This window comes from Myotis lucifugus, unplaced genomic scaffold (genome assembly GCF_000147115.1).
Source record: "Myotis lucifugus unplaced genomic scaffold, Myoluc2.0 scaffold_332, whole genome shotgun sequence".
Lineage (NCBI taxonomy): Eukaryota > Metazoa > Chordata > Mammalia > Chiroptera > Vespertilionidae > Myotis > Myotis lucifugus.
In genome coordinates, this window is record NW_005871380.1 from 796652 (window position 1) to 808797 (window position 12146).

Sequence of the window (12146 nt, forward strand, 5' to 3'; positions counted from 1 at the left end):
TTTAAAGGGGAAAAAAAGCTACTGGAAACCATTTGCAGTGTTTATAAACTCTGAGAGACTGATAAAAATGCAAATTTGAAACTGACCAGAATGAACCAGTGATGAAAACAAGTGTTTTCTAAAACTATAAATTCTGAGGGAATGTAAAAGGCACAGAGATTCAAATAATGGAAAATGTAGAAAGCTGAGAAATAAATAGTACATAAATAAAAAGGGAGCTGATGCTGAAGAATAATCTGGAAAGTGGCTTAAAGCCCATGAGTGGCCTGGGGCTAGAGGTCTCCTGTTCACGCACCTTCCTACACCAGCCCTCCACCTGTCTTTCCTCGCTGTAGACAAACATCTGTCAGTTGGCTATTTATTTAGCCTGCTTTTGCACTCGTATTTTTGGCTTATTTCTTCACCTCATGACAGTGAGTTCTGTAAGTTTACTACATACTGGGAGAAATGGGCTCTTGCTTTTGTTTGTCTGGAACTTGACAAAGAAAGCTTGTGTTAGGACTGGGGGTGAGGTACTGGGCCCGTGGCTCCCATCTTGTGCGTGACTCACAGACTGTGGTCATGTTCCCTTCCAGCCTTTATTTTCTGGACACTGAGTCACCATGTGTTCGGTGCACCCTCCACAGATGGCCGCTCAGTCCCTGCCTGGTCTCCTGGCTGGTGGCTTCCCGGAAGGCCAGGGTCTGGAGTGGAGGATTGCCTTCCCTCCCTGTGCTGGCCGACTCTGGAAGTTACTGACGGGATGGTGCTAAACGAACGGTCAGATCTGCCTGGTGTTGTGTCCACACCCTGAGGAGCATGGACTCTCAGGATGCCCCCGGCTATCCTGGGAGCCAAGACTTTAGTGCCTCATCACAGCTGGCATCTCCCTCATGGATGGCAACAGGTGACCCTTTTGTCCATTCTGGGCAGCCTGGCGAGTCGGCTGCCAACTGTCCAGCCGGTTTCCCATTTCACACCCAGAGAAGCTCTGTGACATGTGTGGACATGGAGATGTCACTGGGTGCTCTCTTCACGAGCTCATAGGGAAATTCACTCCCTGGGTCAGCTGTGGCCCTTCCGGGACAAGCTCTCCCCAACCGCCCTGCAGCTTGCCGACACAGACCGGACCGGACCGGCTCTCGGTTGGGATCTTGACTTCTGGGAGTGGGGTTCGACAACCACCTTAGGCGCAGGTGCTCGCATGCTGATTCCTGCTGTGAAGACACTGACACACCCAGTCCACATTGTGCCTTGATTTCATGTCCATCATAGAAAACAGTGATTAGAAATAAAGGTGCAGGATACGATGAACTCGGAGGGAGAGGACGTCCACCTGTGCTACCCCTCATCCCACCTCGGCCAGGCTCCTCACGGCCCCTCATCCTCGGCGGGTGGCTGCAGGTGGGCAAAGCTCAGGAAGACTTGCTCCAATGAGATCTGGCTCACAGAGTAGTCGTCCACTCCATACTTCTCCTTGGCCTTCTCCAGGACACCAAACACCTTTGGGAAACAGACAAGCTGCTGTTAACAAGCCCAGGACTCAGCTTCTCGGCTGGTCTGAGAGTCCTCTGGCCATAAGGGTGGTCTGGCCACAAAGATCCTACCCCCGCCCAGTCCAGCCCCCAGGGCATCCATAGGGAGTTGGCTTTACAGGGTGAGCCAAGATCCCAGAGGGAAGAGATGGGTTATGCTGGGTGAGCAGACTGGGGGACCGGGTGTCCTCCTGACTCTTAGAATATGACCTAAGGCAAGCTGTGTTCCCTCCCTGAGCCAGTTTCCTTTCTTGGACCAATATTTTTCCAACTCAGATATTTCAGGCATAAACCCCTAAACCTCGTCGATACTACGGTGAGTGTTAGAACAGAAACTAAAGTGATTCCTCCTTGGAAAGAGCCTGGAATCACCACAGAAGGGGTGACTGCTGGAGGGAACTTCCCCAGCCCCTGAGGGGCTGGTGCTCACCTTTGCCCAACTGAGGTCATCACCAGGCAGGTGGTAATGGACCATCCCTTGGTGCTCATCTTCCAGGACACTGCCTGCACAAAGGAGAGACCGTGTCCCCACGAGGGCTGGGTGGGAGGGCGGGCCCACAGAATCTCAGCCCTCGTCCCAAGGGTCAGGGATGTGGGACTTGGTAGGGGCAAGGCTCAGATGCCCTCTGTGCAGCTCACACACCTGGGAAGGTCAGGTCCACAAATGCCTTGAACTCCTGCAGCGCCTCCTGCTGACCATCACTCCTGACCTTGGCCCGCAGGGAGTAGCCACTGCCAAACTTGCTCTTGAGGTGCTGCGGGCTGCCCAGGCACTTGAACTGACCCTGCACCATGATGGCCAGCCGGGTGCACAAGGCCTCACATTCCTCCATGCTGGGGAGAGGCAGTGGAGGCCTGACTCAGGGCTGGGTATGCTGACACCACCCTCCATGTGCAGATGGGGAGGTGTCAGCACCCAGATCAGGCTGTTCCTGATTCCCATGCTCAGAGTGTGTCCCACGTGCGAGAGCCTGGGGATTCTCCTCACAGATTCTGTTCCCACTGATGTCAGTCTCTCTCCACCCAGTCCCTCAAGCCCATCCCTCCCACAGCCCCCATCCCAGCTCATCCATTGACCCACAGAGACCCAGGCTCTACCTATGGGAGGTGATGACGATGGCCTTGCCAGATTCACGTGCTCTGGCCACAGTGTCCCAGAGCAGACGCCGGGCCACGGGGTCCATGCCAGTGGACGGTTCATCCAGGAAGATGACCGCAGGCTCTCCAAGCAGGGCAATGGCCGTGCTCAGTTTCCGCTTGTTGCCACCGCTGGGATAGAGGGGGTGCAGGAGGGGGCAAAGCTTATTATTAGCATGTTATCCCCGGGTCCCGATAGATGACAGGGCCCAATGGCCACAGAGTGCCTCAGGTGAAGAGGAACGAGGGAGTGTGCCTGGAATCCTCCACCTCAGAAAGCCAGAGGCCCCAGAGAAAGCTGTGCCCAGGGGGTCAGTTCCCACCCCACATGGAGCATCACCTTCTGTCTGCACCTAAGGGGAGTCCTGACCTCACCGGAGGTTGGCTTTACCTGTAGGAGGCAGGAACCAACAGGCAGCGCCTCTCACCTGGGAGCTCTGGCTCCCGACCTGTGTGGCTGTCTGTTCAGGGAGACCCTGACCCCATCCTGGGAAGACCCCTGGGTCATCAAGTCATGGGGCGGGGGAGGGGCTGAGGCATGGGTGCACCTGTAAGTCCTGACCAGCTTGCTGGCATGAGGCTCCAGGAGCAGGCCCCGAAGTGTGTTCTCCACGTAGGCACTGATGTGGCGCTCGGGGATGCCCCGAAGCCGGGCGTACATGACCAGCGTCTCCCGGCCTGTCATGTGGTCCAGCAGGGCATCGAACTGGGGGCAGTAGCCAATCCGCTGTCGCACCTGGGATGGGAACACAGCCGAGGAGGTGATAGGTCAGAGGGAGGCTACTCCAGGTTTCTCTCAGCCAATTTGTCCAGGGTGGTCCATCAGCCAGTGCACAGGCCTGGCATTGGCACAGCCAAAGCTTGCCAAACGGCACTTCAGTAGGGACACAGGAGGGCTTGGCTGGCTCAAGGATGCCACGAGTAGCTACACTGCCCCATAACAAGGGGTCAGAGAGGGGCCAGAGCCTCGTCCACTATGGGCTGGGTGGGGGCAGGTTGGTACAAGAATGTCAAGGTTATACAAAGTGATCACCACATGCAAATATCTGCTGGTGTGTCATCCACTTATTCCTTCATCAGATGTTTAACAAACACCTAATGTACGGTAGGACTTTTCTTTCTTCTCCCTCTAATGAAAGAGAGGTTTGGTGGCAACACCTTTGGGGGGGGCATTCCCTGGTCAGATGGCCACCTTCATCAGAGCCAGGGTGCCCCACAGCCGCTGCCATCTCCCCCCTACCTTCAGCTGCTGGCTGGGGACAGGTGAGCCTGAGGTCTGTGGATTCCAAAGATGGGGTTTCTTTTCTTTATCCTCTTTGGGATTTACTTACACTTCCAGCATTTGTGTTTAATCGGTCTGGGAAAATTCCTAGCTATTACCTTGTCAGTGATTAACTTTCCCTTTTCTTCTTTCCTGCTGGAACTCGGATTAAATATATTGAGGACTTCTCACCCTTCTCTCCACTTTCTGGATCACATCTATAGTTTTCACTTTCCTATAATTACAGTCTTATTTATTTTTAAACACAGTAAACACAACTGTTTTGTAATCTGGGTCTGGCAATTGCAAATCTAAAGTGGTGGGCTTGTTTCTCCTGCTGGGCCCTTGTGTCTGCAGGTTCTAGTCACAGGGACTGTCTTCTTTGTTGGGCTGTGCACTCATAGGCCTTGAAACACTATCTGGGGTGTTCTTTGAAGCCAAGGACGAAGGCTTCCTCCAGAGAGGGGTGTGCGGTGGCCCGGCCCTGCTGCAAGTTCAGGAGACGCGGTTATTCCCCGGCACAGGCTCTACTTCATTCCTTTCTTGCTCTGCTCAGCACCCGGGGAAGCTTCCGGGCAACCCCCAGGGGCAGGGAAGCAGGAGGTTGGCCTGGTTCATCCTTGCCCTGAGGGGCAGCCTCTGGGGTTCAGCCCCACATGGGGAAAGTCTCCTATTACACCCCTACCATGGAGGCCCTGGGTCTTTGTTTCTGCTCTCTTCACTCAGCAAGGCCCCTGAACCCATGCCCATTGCCTAGAACACAACGGCCCTTGTGCCTCTCAGGGCTCCTGGGTTTTGGTCTGAGTTCCTTACCATGCTGTGTGCTCTTCCATGTTCTTACCAATATGGTTTGTGACTAACATTTTATCTGGCTTTTGGTGTTTGGTGGGATGGCTGGTCTGAACAGCCCAGGGACCATTATTGTGCATCTCTGTGCACAGACTAAAGAGAGCCTGTTTTTTATTTTTTATTTTTGAGCAGGGCAGTGTGCTGTGAGCACCATGCCCTCCCAGGTCCAGAGAAATGGCTTCTCTGGGAGGGGCCCAGTCTCGGCCCCCAGCCAGGCCTGGGCTTTTCCAGTGAAGGGGGCCCTTATCTCCCTATCCTTTCTCTCTACCCCATCACCGGCTTAGCTCTGCCCACAGTCACTGCCTCATCCACTTCCTGAGCCAGAGATGAGCTGCATCCCTGACTCCAGGGTGCCCCCTCTTCCGTCTCCCTAGTGGCACCCACCTTCCCGATGTCTGAGCGGATGCTGTAGCCCCCAACAAAGGCGTCCCCAGAAGTGAGGGTCTCCTCCCCGGTCAGCATTTTGAAAGTGGTGGTCTTCCCAGCTCCGTTGAAACCCAGCAGCCCGAAGCACTCCCCTTTCTGGACTGCAAGGGAGATCTTGTCCACAGCAAAGAGGGGCACGCGCTGCTCATACACCTGTTAGGTTCCAGGGAGGAATCACAATGGGGAGGCAGCTCCAGGCAGCCGGGCACTGGGGACAGACCTGGGGCCTGCGGGGTGTAGCCACCTTACTTTGCAGAGCTCCTTGATGACCAAAGGTGTGTCCAGTGGGGAGTGCAGGCTGGGCGCCAGGATTCGGTTCCTTTCGTCCACCACATCCTGGTCCTCGGGAAGTGCTGACGGCCGGGTGTACACTTCCATCTAATTGTTCCGGAAAAAGACCGCAGCGGGTAAGTCCAGCCCAGGGAGCCTTTTCTCTGGGAGGAGGGGCTGAGGTCTTTGAGACAGCTCACGTGTGCAGACTCAGGCCTTTCACAGGGAGAGCTGAGGGGGCCATAAGGACTGAAAGTAACACCGAGCAGACAACTGCCTGAGAAATAAGGACAGTGCAGACCCTTGGGGAAAACCAGGAAATTTCACTGAAGGGTGCGAGATTTTAATACGTAAAAAAAACCACCTCTCTTTTAAGATAAGTCATAATATTTTAGAGAAGCTAATTTGCCCTGGGTTAATCTGCGCATCCAATGTGGTCTCAGCAGGTTTTGTTTGTTTAGGGGACGGGATCTATGTGACAAACATGCCGCTGCCTGGCAGCACCGCCTCTGCTGAGATGAAGGCCCCCAAGCCTCAGGAGGACTGGGACCCGTCCCAGGCTGCGCGTCCTGGGTGCACGTACACCCTGGCCCCTGCTGGGTGCTGAGGCCCCCCCTGTGTGCTGCCCGAGGAAGCCTGGCCTCAGTGGGAGACCTGCCCAGTGCAGAGCTGCAGGAGCCACTCACCAGCCCCCGCCTCCGCCGGAAGGCACAGATGCAGGTCTTCAGTCTCCACAGCAGGTCGGTCTCAATGAGGAAGAGCAGGATGAGGTAGGCAAACCCTGAGGCAGCCAGGGAGGTCACAAACCTGCCGACCCCTGGGGCACTCCATGCATAGAAGTTTTCCTGGTACTGGATGTCTGTGTGGGCAAGGGAGAGGGTGCTGCTCCTGCGTCCCCTATTCCCTCACTTTACTGGGGTGCCAGCCCAAGTCCCTCTCTCTAGGCCCACCAGGCACTGCACCCCAGCCCTCTATATGGAGGCTGCGAAGGTCCACGGTCCACTCATCTCCCAAGGGTGCATACCATGTTTGCCACTGCCACCCAAGAGCCCCAAACACTGCCTGTATTTTGGGGCAGTTTCACCTTGCAAGGGGCACCTACGACAAGTGGCCAAGTTGTGCCGTCACTCACTCACACATACATTCACTGAGACATAAAGACAGGTAGGATGTGCCTCCCTTCCCCCAAGTTGGTCCTGTGAAGTAAGAAAGTGGTAGGAGCCTGCCAGGGGGATGTGCAGGGCTCTGTCGATGTGACAACTAAGCTGCCTGCTAAAGACTGTTCCGGGTGCAGAAGGGGTGTGTGGGGGGATGAATCGTGGCCCCCAGAGAGACATCCAGGTCTTAAGCCCCCTAACCTGTGAATGATCTTACTTAGCAATAGCCTTTTTGCAGATATAATTATTAGTTAAGGTCTCAAGGTAAGATCCTGGATTTAGGGTTGGCCCTAAACCCAATGACCAATGTCTTTACAAAACAAAGGAGAGGGAGGTTTGAGATACAAAGACACACGGAGAGGCCACATGAAGACAGAGATGGAGAGGGGAGCCCAACAGTCAAAGAACGCCCAGGAGCCAGCAAAAGCTGGAAGGTGGTGGGAATGGGCGGAATCAGGTGGGAGCTGGTCAAAGAAGCAGGGGCCTGCGTGTGTCTGAGTGCTGCGGAGGCCGAAAGGGGTGCCCAGCCCAGTGATGGTAGGGCTGGGGGTGGGAGAGCCCCCCAACCCCCCAGGAGAGGGACCACCTAGGCTGATCTTACAGAGATTTAGGGTCAGCCAGGCAGGAAGGAGGAAGCGCACATCACTGGGCAGGGGCGGTGAGCACACATCTTCTGAAGACCCTTTTCATGCTTATACCCGGGTGTCTCAGTCCTGGGACCAGGGACCTGCCCTGCCTGACACACCGTGCGGAGCCTCCCCAGAGGAGCCCTTCACAGGAACAAGGCTCCTGGGGGTGCCCTGGCTGGTCTTGGGGGAGAGCCTGGAAAAGGGGCTGCCGACACTCACTGTATTTCCTGCAGTAGTGGGCGGCCACCTCCGAGGAGGTGCAGTACCTCCTGGTCTCGTAGTTCTCATAGAAGCTGCTGAATGCCATCCCCAGACAGTGGTTGGGCAGTACCAGGAATATGCGGTCCAGGGTTCTAGAAAGTTCTTCTAATTTTACCGCTGTGGGGAGAAGGCACAGAACAGTGAGTGCAGGAGGACACGCCACACCTGCCCCCAAGCTCAGATCAAATCAGGGAAGGCAGGTTCCTGGTGCTCCTTATGAAGTGTGTGTAAGCCAGGGCAACCAGCTGGGTGTCCTCCCAGGGTGGCCCCACCCGCTCTGCTGCAAATGCAAGGGGAGGTGCTCCTGGAGTGTGGTCTGGCCCAGTGTCTGCACTGGTACCCCCCTTACCCCCCACACCTCCACACTGGGGCAGAGGTTCCATGAGTGTCCGGGTTGTGGGGAGTAGGGGGCGGTCTCCAGGCTCCCACCTGGGATGCGCATGATGGTGACCATGAGGAAGGTGGCGATGCCTGACAGGATGTTGAATATGGTCAGCCTCGTGTAGGCAGTGGCCGCCCCCGAGAAAAAGAAGTTCATCAGATACATGAGGGGTATGATGGCCCAGCCGTAGAGCATGAGCAGCAGCAGGGTGTCGGCCACATGGCCGTCCCGTGTGAAGGCATGCACGTCAAAGGCTTTGAACACCACCTGCAGCGGCACAGAGAGGGTGGCTTGGTATGCCTGCAGAGGCCCATCCGCCCCCCAGGCCCAGTCATCCCCCATGGTGGCTTTCACCCTGGGATCTTCCCTGATGAGGACCCCCCTTCTCCCCTTTGCTGACAGAACTGTCACCAGGGCACCTGGCCCCGGGGCCCGGCCTACCAAAGGGGGCAGAAGCTGAGGGCATGGAGATCAATGAGGGGGGCTGCCTGGCATTTCCAACTGTCCTCCTGGAGTCAGGGCTGAGCTGCCAGGGTGGGGCCCGGGCTGGATTTGGTCTGCACAGGGGCCCCAGGGCAAGCCCCCCCGGACGTGCAGGGAAGGTTCCAGCACCAGCTGCGGCCTCACCAGCAGCAGCAGAGTGGGGATGAGGAAGGAGATGAGGTCCCACAGCAGAGCTGAGAGCCAGAAAGTGGCCACATGGACTCCACTCACAAACTGGACATGCTTGGCCTGGACAGCCCTCTCGCTGACCGCCAGGATGGAAAATGTGCTGGCCAAGAATGCCATGGCGAAGAGCAAGTTGAGGGCGATGTCAAATCCCTTCCGGCCCCTGCGGGGGTGGGGGGACAGGGCAGGTGAGGATAGAGCACAGCACTTCTGGGCAGACGGGGGATGGGGTCCTTGGTAACCACCACTCAAAGCATGTGATGCAGGTTAAGGGGAAATGCCAGAGCTGGGGATGGTCCAGTACCAGGAAGATCCCCCCATCCCCGGAATAGCTCCTCCTCTGGATTCCCTGTCTCCAGTGACACAGTGCCACTCTCCCAGCACTTTCAACCGGTGCCACCCACTCCCCACAGACACTCGGGTATCGCTCTGCCTTTCCCACATCTGAGAACGCTCTTCCTCTCTCTGTTCTGCCTTTGTCAGACCCCCATCACTGGGTGCCTGTATTGCTGCAGCAGCTCATCTCCCCCCACGCCACCCCTCTAGTGCATTCTACATTCTACATTTAATTGCCAGTAACACCTTCTACACACTGGCTTTTATGGCTTCATTCTGTTGCTTAAACACATCCTGACCATTTTAATATATGATACTGGGACAAATGGATATTAATTGACCCAAAAGAGGAATGCAGTACTGACGCATGCTACAACATAGATGAACCTTGAAAGTAAAAGAAGCCAGTCACAAAAGGACACATCTATAATAATAAAAGCGGAATATGCTAATTAGACCAGCCGTCCTTCTGGACAAAGCTGGGGCTGTGAGAGAAGGAAGCCCGGGTCCTGGTGCCAGAGGGAAGCTGGTGCCAGCAGCTGGGGGAAGGAAGGCCTACTCTTGCACGAATTTCGTGCATCGGGCCTCTAGTATTATATGATTCCATTTACATGAAATGTCTGAAACAGGCATATCCATGGAGACGGAAAGCAGACTAGTGGCTGCTGGGAGATGGAGGAGAGAGGAATGGAGAGTGACTGCCAGTGGTCACAGGGTGTCTTTTCGGGGTGATGAAAGGTGCAATAAAATTATATTGTGGTCCAACAGGTACATGAGAAGATGCTCAACATCCCTAATCATCAAGGAAATGCAAGTCAAAGCTACGATCTTTCCTTGAAAAATTAAAAATAGAACTAATGTATGATCCAGCAATTCCTCTGGGTATTTACACGAAGGAAATAAAAACACTAACTTGGGAAGACAGCTGCATCCCATGTTCACAGCAGCATTATTTATAATAGCCAAGACCCGGAAACAACCTCGGTGTCCATCAATGGGGGAACGGATAAGGGAAATGCAATATAAATCTCAGTATTATTCAGCCACAACAAAGAAAGAAATCCTGCCATTTGTGACAACACCAATAGACCTGGAGGGACGATGCTAAGTGAAATAAGTCAGACAGAGAAAGACAAATACTGTATGATCTCACTTATCTGAAAAAAAAGCCCACAAAACCCCAAATTAACAAAACTCATAGATACAGAGAACAGACTGTTGTTGCGAGAGGTGGGGCATGGGCGAAATGGGCGAAGGGGGTCAAAAAGTATAAACTTCCAGTTATTAAATATATGTCATGGGGATGTCATGTACAGTATGGTGACCATAGCGAATAATACTGTATTACATATTGTAAAGCTGTGAGAGAGTAAATCTTAAAAGTTCTTATCACAAGAAAAAGTATTTGAGCCCTAGCTGGTTTGGCTCAGTGGACAGAGCATCAACCTGCGGACTGAAGGGTCGCAGGTTGCGGGCTCGATCCCCAGTAGGGGAAGTGCAAGAAGCAGCCAATCAATGATTCTCTCTCATCATTGATGTTTCTATCTCTCTCTCCCTCTCTCTTCCTCTCCGAAATCAATAAAGAAATATTTAAAAAAGAAAAAATATTTGTAACTATGTATGGTGACAGATGTTAACTAGACTTATTGTGGCCAACCATTTCCCAATACATGTATCAATACATGTATCAAATCATGATGTTGTACACCTGAGACTAACATAATGCTATATTTCATTTATACTGAAAAATTACATTGTGATGAGGGCTCCATGACTCTGTAAATATACCAATAATCATACAATTGTACTACAAACAGGGATACTGTATGGTAGGTGAACTATATCTCCTAAGCTGTTAAAACAAAAATTCCTGCTGCCTGGCCCACTCTTAGCATACTACGCTTGGACCTGCTCAGCCTGACCTCTGGGTCTCCTAGTTTGGAGCCACCAGGAGGCAGCTGCCCCTCTAGGTGCTCCAGCACAGCCCCTGCCTGCAGCTGCCGATGACCTGCCCGGGCCTGAAGGCCCCATGAGCCCGTCTCTTCCTGACGTCTCCATCAAGGGGAAGCCCCTCCCCATTGGGTATCATTTCAAAGCCCTGCCATCTGCTCCACCACAAGTATTTACCTTGTGCTGGTCTGTTTCTGATATACCAAGGAGAGCAAGTGACTGCCACTGTGTCTCTTCTTTTGGGGTGGAAATGGGAGGTATCAGAGGGAGAAGAAGACATGGTAAGGCCCAGGGCCCAGTCTAGAATGGAGGATGCAGATGAACCTCCCTCCCCATTAATAAGCTGCCCTGAAGTGGAGTGACTGTTCTGAAATTAACTGATTTTCTTGGCTTCCTCTGGATGGTCCCAGAGGTTTGGGGGCTCCGTGACAGGGATGCGGCTGAGAGTCCGACACACATGATGGCATGACAAGGCCTAAGGAGAGAAACGCCTCCTGGGCTCCCTGACTCGCCATCAAGAAGCAAGAACACTTGGTCTTGCTGCGTTCTGCTGTCCTGGCTCACACACACAGCCACGAATGCCCTGAGCACGAGTGTGTGCTGGGATTCCCTGGGGACAGTGGCTGGGAGGAGCGGGGTGCAGATTTGGGAAGAGGGCATGGCTACCCTCTACATCTTCAGGAGCTCCCTGCAGGGACCTCAGTGTGTGTGGCATGGAGACTCAACACCTTATCTGCTATCCAAGACAAGGGTGGGTAACGGGAGCTGAGAAAGATATGGGGCAAGGATTCCCCGCCAAGAACGGGAAGCTTCCTGAGGGCATAAACTACGCTTCATCCACCTCCATGGCCCTTGGTGACCCAGGCAGTGCTGAGGCGGTCAGTTCTGATGAACGGTCCTGACAGGAGGAGGCAGGGGTCTGACCTGATGGGGACGGAGTCCTGACGGGGCACAGGGATGGTGGGGCAGTGCACATACTCGTTGAACTGGTCCTTGGCGGCCTGAAGTGCACTCCGGGGCTGGGGGTAGTTGGAGACTGTGATGGAGGCCTGAGGGCCGCACAGCAGCTTGAATAGGAGGTTGTCCACAATGGCCAGCGCGGTGGCCGGGGAGTGGTATGCCTGGTTGTTGAATAGGGCGGTGATGACTGTCCGCTCGCCGACATCTCTGAAGGATGCAGCCACCAGGCACCGCTCGTTAAAGCCTCCCCCCTCCACCGAGGCCCTGAAAATCAGGAACTCCTCCAGGTCACCTGGGGACAATGGCAGAGTCAGCAGTGTGGAAGACTGGTGCCCACGGCCCACG

The 12146-nt window shown here is 54.4% G+C and overlaps 1 protein-coding gene across 1 annotated transcript in view; it reads right to left on the minus strand.

Moving 5' to 3' along the window:
- Positions 1-538: 538 nt before the first annotated feature.
- Positions 539-12146, minus strand: part of ABCA3 (ATP binding cassette subfamily A member 3) — a 45441-nt gene continuing 33833 nt past the window's right edge. Inside the window, exons 21-32 of the mRNA XM_023764457.1 lie at positions 11820-12093; positions 8514-8718; positions 7934-8153; positions 7463-7621; positions 6144-6316; positions 5437-5565; positions 5146-5340; positions 3200-3387; positions 2613-2783; positions 2158-2348; positions 1945-2018; positions 539-1482 (exon numbers count right to left, since the gene is read on the minus strand). Of these exons, the coding sequence (XP_023620225.1) occupies positions 1351-1482; positions 1945-2018; positions 2158-2348; positions 2613-2783; positions 3200-3387; positions 5146-5340; positions 5437-5565; positions 6144-6316; positions 7463-7621; positions 7934-8153; positions 8514-8718; positions 11820-12093 (2111 nt within the window). The 3' untranslated portion in view covers positions 539-1350. The remainder of the gene's footprint in view (positions 1483-1944; positions 2019-2157; positions 2349-2612; positions 2784-3199; positions 3388-5145; positions 5341-5436; positions 5566-6143; positions 6317-7462; positions 7622-7933; positions 8154-8513; positions 8719-11819; positions 12094-12146) is intronic.